Source organism: Typopeltis vanoorti, chromosome 14, assembly GCF_054136105.1.
Source record: "Typopeltis vanoorti isolate ZY-2024b chromosome 14, IOZ_Tvanoo_1.0, whole genome shotgun sequence".
Lineage (NCBI taxonomy): Eukaryota > Metazoa > Arthropoda > Arachnida > Uropygi > Thelyphonidae > Typopeltis > Typopeltis vanoorti.
The window spans coordinates 100,921,538-100,945,753 of record NC_143562.1 but is presented as its reverse complement, the minus strand read 5'-3'; the positions used below and the strand labels follow the sequence as shown (position 1 = coordinate 100,945,753).

At 37.8% G+C, this 24,216-nt stretch overlaps 1 protein-coding gene across 1 annotated transcript in view; it reads right to left on the bottom strand.

Moving 5' to 3' along the window:
• The window catches only part of LOC150099804 (sodium channel protein para-like), a 1,646,355-nt gene that overhangs the window by 734,480 nt on the left and 887,659 nt on the right, over positions 1-24,216 (bottom strand). The window contains exon 20 of the mRNA XM_090403494.1: positions 18,474-18,649. Coding sequence (XP_090259620.1) covers positions 18,474-18,649 — 176 coding nt within the window. The remainder of the gene's footprint in view (positions 1-18,473; positions 18,650-24,216) is intronic.

Sequence of the window (24,216 nt, the reverse complement as noted above, 5' to 3'; positions counted from 1 at the left end):
AAGATGGAGAACTTGTTGAAAAATGGACTGAAAACCCTCTCTAAATCTGATACATAATCCAAAACTCCCTGCATCTTTCAACAGTGGCAGATGGAAGCGAGGCTATAACCCTGACCTCATATTTGTTAGCTCAAAAATATCCAACACTTTTGTTAAAAAGGTTTTAAATCCCATTCCACATACTCAACATAGACCTATAATGCTTCAATTCAACCCAGCTATTATGCCTAACACAGTCCCTTACAGATGACGATTTAATTTCAGAAAAGCTAATTGGAAGGGTTTCATGGAAGATCTTGACTGCTCCATAGAACCAGTCTCTCCAAACCCTCAAGAGTATCCCGAATTCATAAAAATAACAAGGAAAATCTCCACCAAACACATCTCCTGAGGATGCCGCACAAACTACATTCCAGTAACATACAACCCCAGTATGCTAATTACTTACAACTTTATAACACCAATCCCTTTCCAGAGGAGATTGTCCAAGCAGGAGAAAAATTATGCTCCAAGTTGGCAGAGGACAGGAGTTCCTCATGGTAAAAAGAAATAGAAGCCCTTGATATGACCCATAGTAGCAGAAAGGCATGGAACTTTACCAACAGAATTAGGAAGGATGTCACTAAGCCACATGAGCATCCACAGGTAACAGCTAATAAAATTGCTCACCAGCTGCTGCTGAATGGAAAATTCCCTAGAAAGCAAACCAAAAAATAAGATGCTCAGAATCCCAAGTGAGGAACAAAATATGATTAACTCAGATTTCACCATCACTGAACTTCATGCTACCATAAACCCAGACTGGCCTTTTCCACCTTCATAAACCTATTAAAACCTAGAAAATCTGCAGGCCTTGATGATATCTGTAATGAACAAATTAAACATTTTGGATCCAGGACGAAAGAGTGGTTGTTAAAACTATACAACACCTGCTTCAGAACCCTAAAGATACCAACTATCTGGAGGCATACTAAAGTGGTGGCATTTCTGAAACCAGGCAAAAAATTACTGAAAGCAAAAAATTACAGAACAATATCACTACTCAGCAACCTCTTCAAACTAATTAAAAAATTATGAACGGTTAATTTTGAATAGGCTACAATCCCTAATTGAACCCCATCTTATTGCTGAGCAGGCTGGTTTTAGACCAGGCAAATCCTGTACATCACAAATTCTCAACCTCACTCACTATATAGAAAATGGTTATGAGCAAAAACTAGCCACAGGAGCAGTCTTTGTGGACCTAACTGAAGTATATGACACCATAAAGCATCTCACACTCAGAAATAAAATATACAGAATAATTAGAGACTACCACCTTGTTCTGCTGATCAAATCACTCTTGGATTTTTTGTGGACCTGGGAGGGTAGGAAGAGCTGCTGGTATCCCCCCAAAAATGGCCTCCTCCCGGGAAGTGTGTTATTATCACCATTACTCAATATCACCATAACTACTCAATCAAAAAATTCCAAGTTCATTGAAACTACTCGATCACTTGCCTCAAATAGTCTAACCACATATTATAGCAGCAATCAATTAAAACCAAACCCCTTGAAAACCCAGACTGGCCTTTTCCACCTTAACAATAAGGAAGCAAACAGAAAGCTGCAGATCGCTTGGGAAGGCTCTGATTTAGAACATTTCTGGAACCCAATCTACCTCGGTGTGACTCTTGATCATACCCTTTCATATAAAGCACACATAGAAAAAAAACGAAGGCAAAAGTGAATGCAAGAAACAACATACTAAGAAAGCTTACCTCCTCTAAATTTTAAAATGGGGTGCAGACGCTAGCACATTGAGATCTTCTGCCTTGGCCCTTTGCTATTTTCTGCTGAATATGCCTGCCTGGTATGGTCTAGATTCTGCCATGAAAAACTGGACCCAGCATTGAATGAAAGCTGCCGCTTAATTACAGGATGCCTGAAACCAACACCATTAAAAGAGCTGTATAATTTGGCTGGAATTGCACTCCCTTCAATTCGAAGATCTACATTCTCAGCTGAAGAAAGCAGCAGACAAATGAATTATGAATGCCACCCACTATTCAGCCAGACCACAGTGCCCTAAAGACTAAGATCCTGACTTAGCTTCCTAGCACCTGTTGAACCACCTAAAAACCCTCCGGCAACAAGACTTCAACAATGGCTTACACTATACCCTGAGAATAATATTGGTATTCCAACAGCCAAACATCTTCCGTGTGGTGTCCACTTGGACTGGAATACTTGGAAAAGCCTCAACAGACCTTTAACAACATGATGTTGCAAACAAAACCTCATCAAATGTGGTTACCTCACTGGATCAAACAATTGTGAGTGCGGGACAACTCAGTCCATGGAACACCTTCTTTCTTGTCCCTTTCTTCAATCACCTTGCACAAAAGAGGACCTTATATCCTGCACAGAAAAAGCAATTGGTTGCACAAGATACTGGAGGAACATCTGACCATATTTATTGTATATAACTTACGTATAGTTTCTTTCTTCATATTTTACTTATTATTCCCTGTATAATTCACCTATCAAATTTAAGCTGTTCTCATTTGTAATCTATCCTAATTTGTTGTAAATAATGTTGTACCACTTACTTACTACTGTATCGCTTGTATTTGGATAATAAATAAATAAATAAATAAGTTCTTGAACTGGTAATATTGGCTAAGTAGAGAAAGGAATTCCAAGTAAAATGAGGATTTCTCTCTTTGGGGTTAGTCCAAAAGGAATGCCTCTAAGATCCCATTTTCCAAAACCTTTTAATTTTGTTAATTTTCCTTCATAGTAGAAGGAACTGTTATTCCTCGCACAGTATGTGTATTGTCAACTTCCTGTAAGAAAGGTTCAACAACCTATACAAAGAGCATTGGACTAAAAAGGCAACCTTGCTTGACTCCTTTTTGAATTTTGACTGGATCTGACAGGAACCCATTAACTATGAGGTGGGTAGGTGAATTGGCATAGGGTCCTTTGATAATGGATAACAGCTTTTTACCTACACCAGTTTGCTGGAGGATGTGGAACAGAAGGGCATGCTGGACATTATCAAATGCTTGAGTAAAGTCTACTGATAGCACTGCCATCAAATGCTTTTTTAGTATATAGGATTAGATCACATAGCAGAAATAGATTAAATTCTACTGCTCGGCCTGTAACTCCATACACCTGTTTGCTTTTAATATGTATCTCATTCCCACTTTGAGCCTGTTATTAATAATGCAAAAAAATATGTTGTAGTCAGTATTAGATAGAGAAATAGATCTCCAGCTGCTGATTAAGGTGTGATCTGTATTAGGTTTTGAAATGAGGACAATATGGCTTGCTACAAATTCACTTCGTATGTTTCCTGATGAGCGAAAATAATTAAATAGTATAACTGGAATTTTTAATTTTTAAAGAAAACCAAAAACTCTTTTATAATGCTTTAAGAAGAATGCCCAATACAGTTTATCAAAAATAAGGATCGAATGCTACTTACAAATCCCAATGACATTATGGAAAGGTGGAAACAGTACTACCAGGAATTATTGGAAGATGTAGGACATGGAAAAAACAGAGTTCTAAGAGCAAGACATGCAAGCAAAACAGAAGAAGATCAAAGTGAGGAAATTCAGGAAAATAAATTGCTAGCAGCAATAAGTAAACTGAAATTGAGAAAATCAACAGGGGCCATGACCAAATAACACCAGAAATGTTTAAGTATTCAGGAAAAAAGGCCATAAAATTTCAATTACATGATTTCAATGTCAGAAAATTATTCCCAAAGACTGGGAAGTAACAATAATAATTCCTCTATTTAAAAAAGGGAATAACTGTAAATGTGAAAACCATAGAGAGATTTTGCATTTTTGGAAATTATGGAGACAACTACCGTGTTTGAATAAAAACTTTAGTTTAATATTACTAAAATTTTACAATTCGACGTTTCGACCTTAATGTCAAGGTCATCTTCTGGAGCGTACAAATATACACAAGAAACAAGCTATACTACAATCATACTGGTTCGTTAAAGACACTGACTAACCGTTACCACAATTGTTGGCCTGACCTCTGGTGAAAAAAAAAAAAAAAAAATTATACATCAACGCTAGAGTCCTATTATTTGTGTTGTCTACTATATACATATATTAACATCATTCCAGCCAGTTGGAGTGGAATGGTTTCTAATACTAGCGGATTGGCTAGAGTCCTGACTTATGTTGAATCTTTCATATTAGGTTGGCTGAATGTGTGCCATCCAGATCCTTGGAATTTTCATACCATCTTTATTGTTGATATTTGGGTGGTTTATCAGGATTTCGCAGGATTCTTTAAATTTTCTTTCGTACCATGTTTTTGTGCGGTGTAAGGAGCAGGTGCTTTTCCAGTTGATTTGGTGTAAGGTGTTAAGTGCATGGTCTGAGAGGCCTGCTTCACCATAATGGTTATATTTAATGTGTCTAATGTGTTCTTTCTTGCGTATAGGGATTGTCCATCCTGTTTCACCAATGTACGGTAAGTTACAGGTGCAGCGGATGCAATAGACTCCAGGATGTGCTAATGGGAGGAGAGGATCCTTAGAGGAGCTGAATATGGTTTTAAGTTTAGTGGGTGGTTTAAAGGTGGCATTGAGGTTATAATGTTTTAGGATTCTGTTGATTTTTTCTGATAACCCTTTAATGCATGGGATGGCAACAAAAACGAATCTAGATTCGTTTTTGTTGTGGTTTTATAGAGTATTTTATTGACAGTATTTTTGTTATAGCCATTGTTTATGAATGTGTCACTAATGATTTTTAGTTCTTGTTTCAGGGCTTGCTGGTTAGAGCAAATAGTTGTGGCTCTGTTTTTAAGGGTGTTTATGACTCCATATTTTTGTGCTGGGTGGTGGTATGAATTCGCATGTATGTATTGGCCTGTGTGTGTCGGTTTTCGGTAGACTGTGAAGGATAGACTGCCTGAAGGAAGACATGTAACTAGTGTGTCTAGGAACGGGAGCGAATTTTGGTTTTCGATTTCGATGGTAAATTGTATGCGTTCGTGTTGTTTGTTTAGGTGGCTGAGGAATGTGTTTAGCGTTTGTCGCCCGTGCGGCCAGATCGTGAACACGTCAACGTATCTGAGCCAGATTGTCAGTCGAAGCGTGGCGGAATCAAGAGCCCTTTGCTCAAAGGATTCCATGTAGAAGTTCGCGATTGGGGGGGATAATGGTGAGCCCATGGCTGTACCTTCCTTTTGTAGGTAGAATTTATTTTGCCACACGAAGTAACCGGACTTTAGTACGTGGGCAAAGAGGGCCGTAATGTCGGGCGGAAATTTGTTCTGTAGTAGGAGAATTGTGTCATTGATGGGGACATTAGTGAAAAGGGCAGAAACGTCAAAACTGACTAATAGGTCATCTTTGTCGAGTGTTATGTTTTTGATTTTGTTTATAAATGTTTTTTTTTTTTTTTTTTTTTCACCAGAGGTCAGGCCAACAATTGTGGTAGCAGTTAGTCAGTGTCTTTAACGAACCAGTATGATTGTAGTATAGCTTGTTTCTTGTGTATATTTGTACGCTCCAGAAGATGACCTTGACATAAAGGTCGAAACGTCGAATTGTAAAATTTTAGTAATATTAAACTAAAGTTTTTATTCAAACATGGTAGTTGTCTCCATAATTTCCAAAAATGAATTCGGATCACCGTGCAAGCATAAAAGAAAGGATTCAGATCATCCATGGAAATGATACCCACAAGCGCTGCAATCGCTATGGTAAGCTAAAGATTCGCATTTCTCTCCTGATCAATCGGCTGGCCTTTTTAAAAAGATGCAGAGACAATAACCTCATTCCGATCTGCATCAGGCTAAAAAAGAAATTTACGTCCGCTAAGTCACTCCGTATCTAAGACCGGACAGAAAAAGCGATGCTTAGAGAACAGATCCAAACAGCCCACTGAAACCTAGCTACAACACAAAATCTAGTTTCTAAATTACAATCAGAACTATCGAACTATGTTAATCCAGACATTCTACAAACACTTGAAAGAATTACTGACAATTCGGCCAAGCATACCCTGGAAAAGAATAAAGAAAAACTCGAGAAAAAATTCCACAGGTTGAAACAACGGCAAAATATGGCGGCCAATCAGAGAACTTCCTCCCCGAGAAACAACAATGAACAAAAAACAAACATTTATAAACAAAATCAAAAACATAACACTCGACAAAGACGACTTATTAGTCAGTTTTGACGTTTCTGTCCTTTTCACTAATGTCCCCATCAATGACACCATGGATGATCTGAATCCTTTCTTTTAGGCTTGCACGGTGATCCGAATGAATTTTTGGAAATTATGGAGACAACTACCGTGTTTGAATAAAAACTTTAGTTTAATATTACTAAAATTTTACAATTCGACGTTTCGACCTTTATGTCAAGGTCATCTTCTGGAGCGTACAAATATACACAAGAAACAAGCTATACTACAATCATACTGGCTCGTTAAAGACATTGACTAACCGCTACCACAATTGTTGGCCTGACCTCTGGTGAAAAAAAAAAAACATTTATAAACAAAATCAAAAACATAACACTCGACAAAGACGACCTATTAGTCAGTTTGACGTTTCTGCCCTTTTCACTAATGTCCCCATCAATCACAGAATTCTCCTACTACAGAACAAATTTCCGCCCGACATTACGGCCCTCTTTGCCCACGTACAAAATTCCGGTTACTTCGTGTGGCAAAACAAATGCTACCTACAAAAGGAAGGTACAGCCATGGGCTCACCATTACCCCCCCAATCGCGAACTTCTACATGGAAACCTTTGAGCAAAGGGCTCTTGATTCCGCCACGCTTCGACCGACAATCTGGCTCAGATACGTTGACGACGTGTTCACGATCTGGCCGCACGGGCGACAAATGCTAAACACATTCCTCAGCCACCTAAACAAACAACACGAACGCATACAATTTACCATCGAAATCGAAAACCAAAATTCGCTCCCGTTCCTAGACACACTAGTTACACGTCTTCCTTCAGGCAGTCTATCCTTCACGGTCTACCGAAAACCGACACACACAGGCCAATACATACATGCGAATTCATACCACCACCCAGCACAAAAATATGGAGTCATAAACACCCTTAAAAACAGAGCCACAACTATTTGCTCTAACCAGCAAGCCCTGAAACAAGAACTAAAAATCATTAATGACACATTCATAAACAATGGCTATAACAAAAATACTGTCAATAAAATACTCTATAAAACCACAACAAAAACGAATCTAGATTACAGTAAAACCATAGCCATCCCATATATTAAAGGGTTATCAGAAAAAAATCAACAGAATCCTACAACATTATAACCTCAATGCCACCTTTAAACCACCCACTAAACTTAAAACCATATTCAGCTCCTCTAAGGATCCTCTCCTCCCATTAGCACATCCTGGAGTCTATTGCATCCGCTGCACCTGTAACTTACCGTACATTGGTGAAACAGGACGGACAATCCCTATACGCAAGAAAGAACACATTAGACACATTAAATATAACCATTATGGTGAAGCAGGCCTCTCAGACCATGCACTTAACACCTTACACCAAATCAACTGGAAAAGCACCTGCTCCTTACACCGCACAAAAACATGGTACGAAAGAAAATTTAAAGAATCCTGCGAAATCCTGATAAACCACCCAAATATCAACAATAAAGATAGTATGAAAATTCCAAGGATCTGGATGGCACACATTCAGCCAACCTAATATGAAAGATTCAACATAAGTCAGGACTCTAGCCAATCCGCTAGTATTAGAAACCATTCCACTCCAACTGGCTGGAATGATGTTAATATATGTATATAGTAGACAACACAAATAATAGGACTCTACCGTTGATGTATAATTTTTTTTTTTTTTTTTAACCAGAGGTCAGGCCAACAATTGTGGTAGCGGTTAGTCAGTGTCTTTAACGAACCAGTATGATTGTAGTATAGCTTGTTTCTTGTGTATATTTGTATGCTCTAGAAGATGACCTTGACATAAAGGTTGAAATGTCGAATTGTAAAATTTTAGTAATATTAAACTAAAGTTTTATTCAAACACGGTAGTTGTCTCCATAATTTCCAAAAATGCATTTGGATCATTGTGCAAGCCTAAAAGAAAGGATGGAGAGATTTTGCTTTTAACGTTCCAGGAAAATTGTTATTTTAGGAATACTTAGAACAGAGACTTAGCAATACATTGGATGAAATGCAATATGGCTTTCGAGAAAATAGAAGTATACAGACCATCAGGTCCTGGGGATTTTCTTGTCTGGAATTCTTTACAGGCTATAATAAGTTTAGTTAAATCCTTTATCCAAGTGTGACAAACAAAGTTTGCACCTGAAAGTATCTTCAGGACTGAGCTAAGGTGGTGCAACACCAAGGCAACTCATGGCAAAGGTGGAGAAAGCTATCATCACTCCTATCTCAGTGTCTCCTATAATTCAAAGCACATCTCCTTGCGGGTATGTGTAATGCTATAATGCTGGGTAGTGGCCCTTGCATTAAGGCAAGGGCCACTACCCAGACCGGTTTTGACCTTTATTGAGGTCTCATCAGTGGGAGCCAGGCCCAGTAGTGGAGACATCAAGGCAGAAGCAATGAGAGGTCATCCCCACCTATAAGAGTTGCCAAAAGGTGTACAACCTTATTATTAAATTACTCCAGATTCAGAGAAAGATGTTGAGAGTTTATTTTTCACTTGGTTAGACTATAATAAGTTTCGTTTAATCCTTGATGCAAGTATGAGCAATTAATGCATAGCCTTAATGCATAGCATTACACATATCTGCAAGGAGATGTGCTTTGCATTACGGGAGATACTGAGATAGGAGTGATGATAGCTATCTCCACCTTTGCCATGAGTTGCCTTTGTGTTGCACCACCTTAGCTCAGTCCTGAAGATACTTTCAGATGCAAACTTTGTTTGCTCACACTTTGATAAAGGATTAAACTAAATTTATTATAGTCTAACCAAGTGAAAAATAAACTCTCAAATTCTTTATAGGCTGTGGTAAATTCAGATGCTGTAATGGGTCTGTCAAGTTCGTCTTGGATATGAACAGAAAAGTCATTAATGTTCCAAGAGTTATAATTCCCAGCATTACAATTGTCTTCAAACATATTTTTGTAGTGTTTTTGAAAGGAGTCAAAAATTTCTTGAGTGGTGAACATTGTCTTCACCATCAATGCAAATTTGAGTGATAGTCCTTTCTTTGCGAAATTTTGTAAATTGCCCATTGAAGAATGCAGTTAAAGGGATATCTGCTAAGTGCTGCTGTATTCTTTCTTAAAATTTCTTTCTTCTATTTGTTTCTTCCTTTCCACTTCTATTTCTATGTTAATATTTCTAATGATGTTGCTACATTCTATACCACTGCATTGATTTGTTACAAACCAGCTTTTCTCTTTATAGAGGCTTTCAACTTTTTTCTTTTGAGGAAAGCCTGTTCCTTTTCCCATTCCATCATATTCTGTTTCACTTCTTGTTTGAATTATAACCACATATCCTAATTCCAGGTAACTTATTCCAGATTGAACAGATGCTCTGGAATTTGGTTGAAAACATCAACAGAAATTTTGGTGGAAGCCTCCAGGGTCCATAACTAATCTCTGCTTGTTCCATGCAATGGAACTTAAATAGAACTGGATTATGATCTGACATGTTGATGGCAAGATGTTTTTATCTGGGTTATTCCTATTTATAAGAGATATCAATTCGATCAAGGCGTGTACCAATATGTTGATTCATATATGTATAAGCCTGGAGATTAGCATTGCGAATCCTCCATATGTCTACTAGTTGAGCATTGTCGAGACATGTTTTTAACTGTGCATATTCCACTTTTCCACTTCTGGGGTGTCCTCCTACTTTTCCTAATTCCAGTCTTTAGCTGGCACTGGCCTGGTTGGCCGAGTGGTTAGCATATCTGCTCTCCAGCCAAAAGGCTATGGGTTCGAATCCCGCCATGGGCATGGATGTTTGTGATTGTCCGTGAAAATACTAGCGGTGGTGTAGATGATGGTGGTAGTTGTAGTTTGTTGTAGTTGGTGGACTGAGTGGTGGAGATAGAGAGCTGTAGAGCAGGTGCCCTCCCTAGATGAGTCTTTGGACTCCCTGGAGGTGTCACGTAATAATAATAATATAAATACAGCTACAATTACTGAAGAATTTTCATCTAACTGTTCCATTGGATGGAGCATAAACATCTATAAACCTTACTAATCATCCGCAGTATTTCCAGTCTATTGTCAAGATTCTTCCTTCTGCATCCCTTTGGATATTACAGAATGACCCAAGGAGGGGCGCACGAATAAAAACTCCTACTCTGGCCCTGTTAAATCTTCCAAAGTTCCAATAAGAAAGAAGTGGATATCTGTTAATGTTTTTAATAAATTTAGTTTAATCCTTTATCCAAGTGTGAGCAAACAAAGTTTGCGCCTGAAAGTCTGGGTAGTGGCCCTTCCCTTAATGCATAACATCAGACATATCCGCAAGGAGATGTGTTTTGCATTATAGGAGATACTGAGATAGGAGTGTTGGTAGCTTGCTCCACCTTTGCAAAGAGTTGCCCTGGTGTTGTACCACCTTAACCCAGTCCTGAAGATACTTTCAGGCGCAAACTTTGTTTGCTCACACTTGGATAAAGGATTAAACTAAATTTATTATACTCTAACCAAGTGAAAAATAAACTTTCAACTGTTAACGTTTTTATATCTTTATATCTGCAGAAGTATGTTCTTTGGAGAAACAAAAACCTAATATTATGGGGTAGCATAAGTTTCCATATAGTTTCGTGTTTAATTTGCTTGTGGAATCCTTTATGTTTAATGAGGCAATGCAGAAAGGCGATGCTATGATTAATGATGTGTCACTAGAAAGTCATTAACTTCTAAATTTTGGATGAACCTGATGAGGTCTTCAATCTATGAAGGAGCAATTGTGTAGCCTGCTTCTTTTAAACTGTGATACAGGTTTTTACAGTTGCTTTCCATTATTTCAATTTCATGCCTATTGTTCTTGATTTGAAGCTAGTTATTTTCTTTTCATGAAGATGATAATCATACTGAGAAAACTTTGAATCAGTAAACTTTATATTTTCTTTAATTTTATCTTTCACTTTATTAGCATGAGATGGTTCTTTATAGGCCATAAACTCTTCTGAGCCTGAAGAGTTTTCATTTGATAATCCACAAACTTTTCCATCTTTCCATTTTTTATTACTGCTTTTCTTTTAGATGTAGTTCCTTTTTTTAATTTCAACCTTTGTTGAGGTCTCATCAGTGGGACCCCACAAGTGTTACCAATGTTGAAGTAATGCAGAAGTTATACTTCCATATAAAAGTAGCCAAAAGGTGTCACACCTTATTACTTAAACAATCTGGATAAGAGATAGATGTTGAATGTTTTTCCACTTAGTTATACTATAAACTAAAGATGCCAAGAAATTATATTCTTAGTTTAATCCCCTATCCAAGTGTAAACAAACAAAGTTTGTGCATGAAGTAAGACTAGGAAGGGTCACTACCGATACTGGTTTCGACCTTTATTGAGGTCTCATCAGTGGAAGCCAGACCCGGAAGTGATATCAAGGTTGAAGTAAGGCAGATCTGAGCAGTGACCCTTCCCATAATGCATAGCATTGTACATGTCCATAAAGATATGTGCTTTGCATTATGGGATGCTAAGGGAGGTGATGTGAAGGCATTGGCCTCTATATACAAGTTGCCAATTCGTAAAGTTACTTCACACGCAAACTTTGATTAAAAGATTAAACCAATAATATAATTTCTTGGCATCTTTAATTTATAGTATAACCAAGTGGAAAAACTTTCAACATCTATCTCTAATCCAGATTATTATAGTAATAAGGAGCGACACCTTTTGCCTAAAAGGTTGAAGTAATGCAGAAGTTATTCTGCATTACTTCAACCTTGGTATCACTTCTGGGTCTTGCTCCCATTGATGAGATGTCAATAAAAGTCAAAATTGGTATGGCTAGTGATCTTTCCCATAATGCTTGCTTAGCATTAGACATGTCGGTAAGGATATGTGTTTTGCATTATGGGATACCAAAGGCAGGTGATGTGAGGTCATTAACCTCTATATACAAGTTGCCCAGTCATGAAGTTACTTTATGTGCAGACTTTGTTTACTTACACTTGGATAAAGGATTAATCCAATAATATAATTTCTTGGCATTTTTAATTTATAGGATATGAGGATAGATCAAAGACATTTGGATTGCAGACTTTAGTAAATAGAAAGAATAGAAGTAATATGTTTGAAACATTTGAATTATTAAAGGTAATTACATGGTTGACACTGGGGCATTCTTTTGTATGGCAGAACAACAGGAAGGAGCATGTACAAGGGACCATCCTTGCAAATTATGAATGGAAGTGATGAGCAAGAGAGAGTGACGGGTGTCTTTTTTTTGCATGATAGCTGGTCGAAACATGGTATGCATTGCATAATAGTAGGCAATGCATACCAGGCAAGTGAGAGCAAGAATGGCAAATGAATTTAAGCAGTGGTATGAAAGAATTTATTATTACTATTATTATTATTATTATTCAGGCATCCATGGAGTAAAAAGACTCATCACGGGAGGTCCTTCCTAGGAAACACAAAGTCTATCATACTACTCCTTAAACTCATTAACCGTTCTCGCTCTCATCACTCTATTAGGCAATGCATTGAATGGTTCAACCACCCTTGATGAAAAGAAACCACTCCTCACTCTCTTGCTCAGAGTTTCCTTTTGTAACTTCCAGGGATGGCCCCTTGTCATCACTCGTTCCCGCTGTTCACCCAAGCAAAAGAACTCCCCAGTTTCAAACCTGTAACCACCTCTCAACAGTTTAAAAGTCTCAATCATATCACCTCTTCTTCTATCCCCCAAACTCTGCAGTCCACATTCCCTCAGCTGATCCTCATAATAACATTGTACAGTCCAGAAACCATCTTTCTTATCTGCCTTTGTACCCTTTCCACAGTCAATTTACCCTCTTAAAATCCTGGGGACAAAATCTGAGAACAATAGTCAAAGTGTGATCTGATCAGGATCTTACACAACGAAATGATAACTCTTTTATCACTGCAGGTCAGTGTCCTTCTCATTATTGCAGCAATCCTCTCTATTACCTTCACCACCTTCAATATGTCCCTTAAATTTCAGATTTCCATCAATCATCACCGCCAGATCTCTTGTCTCCCCTACTTTATCCAGTATAGCTCCTCCAATAGAGTATGCAGCATCCCATCAATGTGTCCTAAATCTCAAGACCTTACATTTTGATGCATTAAACTGACAACCCCCCATTAATTTGTCCATCTGTCTAGCTTATTCAAATCCTTTTGCAGGGCTACCACATCTGCACTATTACTAATAACCCTTTCCAGCTTTACATCATCTGCAAATAACTGAATATTGCCCTGCATTCCACTGACAATGTCATTAATATAAAAGTTAAACAATATAGGTCCCAGTACTGAGCACTGTGGGACCCCACTTGTAACCCGTTGCTTCCGATAGGTATCAGACAGCCAATCCTAACATCCAGACCAATATGCTGCAACTTAAATATCAGCTTATCATGTGGCACCCTGTCAAATAGCTTTGCTAAGTCCAAGAAAATGGCAGTAAATGCCTTTCCTTCGTCTACTGCTCTTGTAACTTTATTATAAAAGGCTAGTATATTACTAAAACAAGAGCACCCTTTCACAAATCCATGTTGACTTTCACAGAAAACATTACCCTCATCTGCCCAATGTTGTATACTGTCCCTAACTAATTTCTCCATGTACTTAACAACTACTGATGACATGCAAACTGACTTATAATTAGACACTTCTAGTCTGTTACCGCACTTATTCAATGGCATATTTTACCCTCCTTCCATTCCCTGGGCACATTTCCCTTTGCCAGATTTTCATTCAAAGGAACTGTCATCTTTAGCACATTCTCTCAAAACTCGTGGTGAAATGCCATCCAGTCCCAAAGCTTTACTGACATCCAGAGTACTCAGTATTCGGAACACACTCTCCTCCTGCACCTCTAAACCTCGAACCTGTCTTATCCCTCTAGTATTAAAATTTACTCCTCCAGGATGAAATACTCCAATAAAGTGTTCATTGAACAATTCCCCTATGTCCTCTGTATCAATCACTCTATTCCCATTTTTATCCCACAATGTCATTCTTCCACAGTCATTTCTCCTCCTACTGCCCACATAGCTAAAAAATTCCCTAGGATTTTATTTAGATCTTAGGGCCAATCTCTTCTCATATTCCAGTTTTGCCTTCCTTACCATATTAGTCACTCTCCTGGCCTGTATCTTATATTCTTCATGCATCTTCTCTTCATCTGTCTCCTTATATCTCTTCCATAGCCTCTTTTTGATATGCAGTTCCTGTTTAATGTTGTTTGTCGTCCACTTTACTCCAAATTGTGTCCTCTTCTTCACTCATGGAATACAGCTTACTATTGCTGCTAACAAATATTCCTTCACAATTTCTCAAGCACTAATGATATTCCGTCCTTCTAATTCCTCCCACATGAAACTTCTCGAAGTTGACGTCTAAGACCATTATAATCACCTGCCTTATAATTCCACATACGTTCTGGTCTCTTTGAAACTCCTGCATGTCTATTTATTTTTCAAGTCAAAACCATATGGTCACTCTCTCCAACTGGTGGGAGAGATGCCATCACAGATATTATCAACTCTTCCGATGCTATGACCAAATCGAAAACTCTTGAACCTCTTGTTTCCTCTATTACATGTTGCCAAAGACATTTGTCTCTCAAGAGTTATAGAAATTCCATTCCTTTATTGCTGCATGCATCTTCCTCTTCCCAGTTTATACTGCTGTAGTTAAAATCTCCCATAACAATCATTTTTCTTGCACTTGCCAAGCTCAACTGTCTAAGCATCTCCTGGACCCCACCCTGTGTGCTCCTTGGTCTGTAGCAACACCCCACTAAATATCCTGTCTTGCCCACCTCTACTTCACATCATATGCTTTCAAAATCATTAGTGTCACTGCCTTCCAAAGCCTCCACTCTTAGAGGACATAAGTCATCACTTATCATAAGCAGTACTCCACCACCACGCTTTCCTTTCTTATCTTGCCGAAAAATGCTGTAGGCAGCTACTTCTATTCCTGTTATTATATCCTCTTCTGTCAACCATGTCTCAGTGATCCAATAATCTTTGGCCAAGCTGATGCTATCTGCGGCACCAATACCTCTCCTTTATTCCGAATACTCCTGGCATTAGTATAAAGCATATAAATGCCACTGTTTCTATGCCCAGCATTATCCCCTCTAGACTCCACTGGGCTCAGTATTACCTGATGTCGTCCCCCTTCTCCCAAGTACCCATTGCCACAACAGGCAACCCCTGCTACCATCCACCCTGGGCATTCTATTTTCCCAGCATTGACACACCAACTCGTTCAGCACAGCAATCTCTCCAGATGCCTACATCCTTCCTCATTCAAATGCAAGCGGTCTCTCGCATACAATTCCTCTCTGCTCTCAAATGCACTCCAAACATCCACATATTGCAACCCTCTCTTCTGACACATTCTAGCTATTATGTTATTCAATATTACTGCTCATCTGCTCTGCTCATCACTAACATACCTAGGCAACACACACCATCTTTCCTCTCTGTGTCTTCTTTCGTACAACCTCAAGCAAGAATCTCATATCTCTAGCTGCCCAATTTATATTACCACTCAAGTAATTTGTTCCTACCATCACAATCATCTCATCCACCCTTTCACCCCTCTTAATTGCAATAGCCACACTTTCTGTCCTTTCTCCAGGCAAACACTCTTCATGCATCCTATCTTGCACACCTCGGATCATTGAGTCCCCATACATTACCCCTCTTACCACCCTGTTCCTCGACTGCTTACGTACATCTCTCTCTCTCTCTCTCTTTCTCCTCTAACATTTTCTCTCTGTGTTCCCCTACTTATCTGACTTCCTGATATCACTCTATCCCTGGTTCCCATGCTCCTTTGCATTCCTCTCATTCCCTCTCTCCTACTGTTCATATTCTCTCCTCTTCTATCATTCCCATAACTCTGTGACATTCCCTCTTTTATGCTGTTCCTATTCTCTCCTCTTCTACCATTCTTATAAATCTCTCTCATTCCCTCTCTTCTACTCTCTCTCCTCTCCTCTTCTATCATTCCCATAACTGTCTGTCACTCCTATTCTGAATCACCTGGCATTCGTCTCATCCATTCACCTAATCTCATGTTTCATACTTCTCATCTCATTCCCTAAACATTCCACCTGCTCTTTCTCTCTGAAAGTCAGCCACTCTTATGTGCCATTCATCCTCCCAAATGAGACCATCTCCTAAAACTTCACAATCATTCAACTTTTCCATACTCCCCATTCTCATTATTTTATTCATATTTCTCTTGCCCTCTATCATACCACTCATCTCTCTACGTGGAGAATCTCCCCTCCCTGACTCAACGAGGTCAGTTATAGTAATCTCTAACTCAACTCACCATGTTCCTCCCATTGCCTACATTTTGCGCATATACATATTCCTCCTTCTCTTACCTACCACATATACAACTGCCGGAATGCATACATTCTGCAAGTCCCGCATGCTACAAAATCCTGTATGATATCACGCATAATGGAGTCCTTAATTCGGGGAGGACTTGGAAATACGCTAATTGCAATTTTAACTGCTGCTGCCATCATTATTCATAATAGTATCACAATTAAATGCTAAATAAGTATAAGGGAGTATAACTATATAAGTAAAAGTACAAACAATTGCAAACAAAACATTTAAATATACTAAATATAAATAAAATAAAATTAAATAATGAAAACTTATGCTATCTTCATCTTGTCTTCCACCGTTATGCATCCGATTCCAACCCCATCTTCTCGGTAACCAAAATACACAATATGGCGACAACTAATTTCAAAAACAACCTCTGAAGGACAATCATATTCCAGAAAAATAATGTAGCACTACATTTTTTCTATGTTTTAAAAAACATAGAAAAACAGACTATTCACCAATTAAAAAGCACTTTTTTTTTAGCACAGCTCAAATTCCCCACCACGTTCTCCGGCTACTCTAATGCCCTCTTTCCATTCTCCTCTTGTGGCTCCATGGTGGTCCGTAATAATAAAAGTTAAATGCATACTCATTTTTTTTTTTATTATTGTAATTGTCATATCATTAATGCTGTTTTCTACATTTAAATTCTCATGAAAACATTGCATTATGATCTGATAATATATCATGATAAGTTAAAAGTTAAGCTTATTATTGTATTCAATAATAAACATAATTTTTGTTTATAATAATAAACAAAAAGCATTGCACACTCAGTTATAGCTATTTTAATAAACTAAATTTAACACAAAACAAATTAGCAGGTCAAACAGAGAAGATGTCGTAGCTATAATTCTTTAACATTAATTAAGATAGTTTGGACATCTCCAGAGAATGACCTCTCAGAGATTATCAAATATATTCTTGAATGAATTGGAAGACGATCAAGAGACAGACCAAAAACAACTTCACTACAGTCACAATTATTAAACATCAGAGTGATGACAGAAATGGCCAGAGATAGAGTAGTCAGAAGGCAAAGATTTCATAGGGAACTCTACTATCATCTAATGGATGAGAAAGAAGAAATTTAGCATAAATTGTATAAAAATATTGATCACATAATTTTTGATCTCCCATAGCAACAAAAATTAAGAAAATTTTACCAGATTAATATGAATATTTATATTACATTTATAATATGTATACAGCAGAGGGAAAGAGAAGGAAAAGCCATCAGTGGTAGTTGTAAATAAGGATAGAAAGGAAGGCAGGGATCAATAGACTTCTTAAATGATAATTTGTTGATGAGTGGAATACACTGTCAGATGGTGGTGTAAGTGTGAATAAGTGTAAGGTACATTATGTCAGGTATCTTAGTGGTTAAGTGGTTCCACATTGAGTATATTGGATATATTAAGGAATTCCCACATTGAGTATATTAAGGAATTCTCACATTGAGTATATTGGATCTATGAAGGTCTGCCAATAGTAAGAATTATTGTATGGCTATATTTGTTTATTTTTATTAGACTCATTATTTATTTATAAACATGTGGTTTCAATATCGGAAGATTTCCAAAAAAGAAATATTACTGTTTTATGGAAGTGGTGATGAGTGGAATGCATTTTATAAATATGTGAAGAATGTAGAAAGAGAAATTTAAGTTTTAAGAGTGGTTTGTTCAGTACCATGATAATGAGGACCTCCCATGATAAAGCTTCTTACCTCACTATTATTATTATTATCACACTCTGATGATACTGTAATATCTAACGTTAGTTAGTGTTTCATATATTCTTCCAGTGAAAATATTATAATCAATCAAATAAAAAGATTTAATACTGACCTGTATTTATTATCTTCATAATTTTTACCAAAAAGTTGCATTCCCATCACAGCAAAAATGAAAATGATGATACCCAAAACAAAAGTCAAATTTCCCAAGGCTCCCATAGTTTTACCCATTATTGAGATGAGTAAATTTAATGTTGGCCATGACTTTGCTAGTTTAAAAACTCGTAGCTGAAAAAAAAAAAATCTTGTAAGTGTGCATTTTCTTCATTGATGATTCTAATATTAACCTTCTAAATATCTATAACCTGCAATATGAAAAAAAATAAAATAAAATAAAATAAAGCATCTTATAATCCATATAAAATAATTATGAAGGTGATTATTATTATCATCATCAGCCCTCCAGGGAGTCAAGAGACTCATCGTGGCAGATCCTACTCTCTTACATACACAGCTCATAATACCTTGAATTAAATGAATTCATTGTCTCTTCACTTACCACACTTTTTTCAAGCAATGCATTCTAATCACCTATCACTCTCTCCATGCAAAAAATCTACTCATCATCACTTTGCTCACCATATGTGGTCTGATCAAAGCCTTTAATATGGAATCATAACATCCTTACGTCTATATACAGGGTGTTCGGGATAAATTTGACATATTTATAATTAATTATATTTTTCCGTAAGTTACATGTATTAACACACACTTCTCTTCATTTAAAAGTTTGGACCCTTCTTCATTCATATACAAGATGTCAGAAAGGATGGATAGCTGGAACCCACCTGAATCATGGAAGAGAATAACTTGTATCATGATGATTCGTGCCCGCCATCAAAATAAGGATATTACGACTGCTGCTCAATGCTCCCTGAATACAGTAAAAACAATCAGGCATGAACTAGAGACTTGCAATGGTGACTACGAGGATGTAGCAAGAAGAAAGATCCCTAGCAGACGATCTGATTGCGTTCGTACAGCAGAATTCCTCGCAAATCTGCAGGAACAGGTGTTGAAGAACCCTGGCATTGGAATTCGGGCTTTGTTCGTGGAGTTGCTAACTGTAGTCAAGCCCTGGATAACAAGGGTAGCCAATGGTAGGCCGTATGTATGGCAGCAGGATTCGGCCCCTTGCCACACCTCTGGGAAAAGTCAAAAATGGTTGTCTGAAAATTTCTACGACTTCACCAGTCCAAATGTTTGGCCTCCAAACTCCCCAGACCTTAACCCCATGGATTATTTTGTATGGGGCGCAGTTGAAAAAGACACCAATCGCACTTCCAGTAATACAAAAGCCCAGTTAATGGATAAAATTAAAACAGTTTTTGCGGCCCTTCCCAGGGAGACTGTAGCATCAGCTTGTTCGAGGTTCCGAAGCAGAATTGAAGCTGTGATCGATGCTAATGGTGGTTATTTTGAGTAAATCTTGTTGATAGTATTGTAATTAACTCTGCCTGTAATGTTTTTTTGTCAATTCATTAAATTTAATAGATACAAAGAAGATTTTCTTTTTCCTTACGAAACTGTCAAATTTATCCCGAACACCCTGTATCAGTGTTATCCACATCATTGCCTTAATCTGCTATGCTATTCTCACAATTTTAGCAAAATGTCCCCAAAATTTCATGTCCCTATCCACCATCTCTTTCAGCTCCTCTAAGATATTCCCACTAATCTTATATTCTACATCACACCTTTGCTTCTCAAATTTTAAAATCTTGCACGTTTGAACTGACATACTCTCTCCACTTCCACACACACACACACACACACCCATTGTGTACAGTGTACACAATGTACTCAGTGTATAGCAATCCCTCGATTAATGCGCCACCGATTAGTGCATCATTTTTTTTCGACACCCAAATTCGATTAGTGCACCTATGTACATCTTAAAAATAAATGTTACGGATTTTAAAAATTTTCGATCTATACATTTACATTTTTTATGGCTAACTATTTAAAAAATCAGGGGGTAAGGGATAATTTTCTTTACAAGTAATTATTCCAGGGTAAAGATATGCGCAATGCATCTCTATTACAGAGACCTAGCCTGTTCTTTACCAAGACTGCACTGCGTGGCGAAGAGTCACATCCATCCAGAGGTGCCCCCGTTTTCACAGAACAGTGTGGATCTAGTCTGGAAAGTGTCGAAAAATATTCCAGTGGAAGGCAATGGCAAACCACCTCTGTACCTTGCCAAGAACATTCCATGAACATGCCAAAAATGAGAAAGTACGATATGGTGCTGGATGGTAAGACCCCCGGGCCTGAAGGCATCCAACATGCAACTGGGGAAGAACAGAGGGCTTCCACAAGTAGAACTAATTTTTATGATGTGCCCAAGTCAAACCCAGAAGGAAGCTTGGTCACGGATGTTACTGGTTGGAAAAGGGAGGCTCCCTGTTTCACAAAAAAACCACAGGATTGGAACTTGGAATGTTAGAAGTATGAACCAAGGTAAGCTGGAAATAATAAAGATTGAAATGGAGTGCAAGAAGCTGGGTATATTGGGGATAAGTGAACTTAGATGGACAGGAATGGGCCATTTTCAGTCAGGGGACTATATGGTGTATTATTCAGGACATGAGACAAGAGTATCTTTCTTACTCAGGAAAAAGATGGCTAGGTATGTATTGGATTATAATCATGAGTGACAGAATCATTTCTCTCAGAGTGAGTGGATATCCAATGAATATGACCATCATTCAGGTTTATGCAACTACTACAGAGGCATCAGAAGAAGACATTGAAGAATTTTATGGCAAGTTACAAGAAGTGATAGATGCAGCACCAAAGCGAGATTTATGGCTACTTATTGGAGATTGGAATGCAAAAGTGGGAGAGACTGAGGAACAAGGAATAACAGGTCATTTTGATTTAGATATTTCTAACACTGCAGGGAAGAGACTAGTTGAGTTTTGTGCAGAGAATTCTTTGTTTGTTGCTAACACCTGCTTTAAACAGCACAAAAGAAGATTGTACACATGGGTATCACCTGATGGACAACACAGAAATCAAATTGACTATATACTTGGACAAGAAGATGGAGAAGTGCAATTCAGTCTGTCAAGACTTTTCCAGGTGCAGACTGTAGAACAGACCATGAGTTATTAGTGGCAATGATACATGTGAAACTACGGAAACTGAAAACATCACAAATGTCTATCAGATATGATCTTGGAAACATACCAGCTGAATACAATATTAGCATGCAGAACAGATTCAACATACTCAATTGTGTGAAAGAGAACCAGGTGAACTATTGGAAGAGATTAAAGATATAAATAAAATAGAAGCAAAGAAGAATATTCCAACAGTTTGTAAGAAGAAATCCAAATGGCTGTCAGAAGATGCCATCAAAACTGCTCAGGAAAGGAGGAAACTGAAGGCCACAGGAAATTTGCAGGAAGTATGCCATTTGAATGCAGAGTTTCAACGACAAGCCAGAAGAGACAAAGGAAAATACTTTAACTAGGAATGCCAACAAATAGAAGACCAAAACAAAAAAGGAAAAACGAGAGATCTTTTCAAAAATATCAGAGAACTAACAGAGAAGTTTAGTGACAATATTGAAAAGTAATCACAAAGGATATCTTACAGAAGCTGCAGACATCAAAGAAAGATGGAAAGAATATACAGAAGACCGTTACAGAAAGGACTCCAAAATTACTGAGAAATTTGAAGAGCAGAATACACAGGAACCAATACCAGTAGAGAGTGAAGTGAGGCGGGCACTGCAACAGATATCCAGTAAGAAAGCACCAGGAGGAGATGGAATACCCACTGAGCTGCTCAAAGACCTGGGAGAAGAGGCAATTAAAATTTTAACACCTCTATGTCAGCGAATTTGGATCACAACTACATGGCCTAGGGAATGGAAAAAATCAGTTTATATACCTTTATTGAAGAAAGGAGATGCAAGAGAGAGTGCAAAAATGACAGAACTATAGCATTGATTTCTCATGATAGTAAAGTCTTACTTAAGATCATTCAGAAAAGACTGGAACCATTCATGAAGAGAGAAATGACAGATGAACAGGCAGGATTTTGAAAAGGCAGAGGAACAAGAGATCAAATTGTTAATGTGAGATGGATAATAGAAAGAGCACAGGAATATCACAAGAATGTCTACCTTTGTTTCCTTGACTATAGCAAGGCTTTTGACTCTGTAGATCATGTGAAACTGTGGAATGTGTTAAGAGCAATGGGAGTCCCAGAGCATTTCATTATCCTTCTGAGGAATCTTTATTATGAACAAGAAGCTACTGTCCGAACAGAGCTCGGAGAAACTGAGTATTTCACAATAGGCAAAGGGATGCAAAAAGGATGTATTTTATCTCCATACCTGTTTAATAGCGAATACATTTTAAGAATGGTACAGCTGGAGGAGTCTTCAGTTGGAATTAAAATTGGCGGAAAAAATATTGATAATTTGAGGTATGCAGATGATACCACCTTGCTAGCAGAATGCAAAGAAGATTTGAAGGAACTTATTATGAAAGTTAAAGGAGAAAGTGCTAAATATGGACTTAAACTTAGACTCAAAAAGACAAAAGTTATGGCAATATGTGAACTTAATGATTTTGAAGTAGATGGGAAAAAAATTGGAAGCACTTAACAATTTTGTGTTCCTAGGATCCTGAATTGATAAAGATGGTTATTGTACCGAAGAAGATTATTACTTGGAAAAAAAGCAATCACAAATTTAAACAAGATCTTTAAAGATAAAGATATTAGCCTCACAACAAAAATAAGAATCATGAAAGCAATGGTATTCCCTGTGGTGTTGTATGGATGTGAAAGTTGGACCCTGAGAAAGAGTGAAAGAAGGAAGATAGATGCATTTGAATTATGGGTTTGGAGATGCTTACTAAGAATACCATGGACTGAAAAGCAAACCAAGAAATCAGTGAGAGACAGAATAAAGCCAGATTGCTCCCTTGAAGCTATGATCATCAAGCAAAAATTGTCATACTTCAGACACATTATGCAAGCAAATGGCAGTCTGGAGAAGATGATGCTTGCTAAAGTTGATGGAAGCAGAAGAGGAAGACCAAGAATTTGATGGGTGGATGGAGTTAAAGAAGCAACTGGAGTACGCTTAGAGATTCTGAAAGACATGGTCAGGGACAGATCGGAATGGAGAGTGTATGTTCGTGGAGTCGCCAGGAGTTGGAAACGAATTGATGGATCATATTCCAACAGTTTAAAACGTTTTACAAAGTTATTTTTGGGAAGTGTCTAATTATAGGCCAGTTTGTGTGTCATCAGTAGTTGTTAAGATCTTGGAGAAAGTAGTGAGGGACCATATACAGCATTGGGCAGGGTAATGTTATCTGTGAGAGTCAACATGAATTTGTGAAAGAGCGCACTTGTTTTAGCAATATGCTAGCCTTTTATAATAAAGTTACAAGAACATTAGATGAGGTAAAGGCATATACTGCAATTTTATTAGACTTAGCAAAGGCATTTGACAGGGTGCCACATGATAAGCTGATATTTAAGTTGCAGCACATGGGTCTGGATGTCAGATTGGTCAACTGGATTCAGGATTGGCTGTCTGATAGGTATCAGAGAATTGTGTATGGTGGAGCAGTTTCAAGGAGGCAGAGAGTTACAAGTGGGGTCCCACAGAGCCCAGTACTAGGACCTATATTGTTTAACCTTTATATCAATGACATTGCCAGTGGATTGCAAGGGGATATTCAGTTGTTTGCAGATGATGCGAAGTTGGGAAGTATTATTAGTAATAGTGCAGATGTGGTAGCCCTGCAAGAGGATTTGAATAA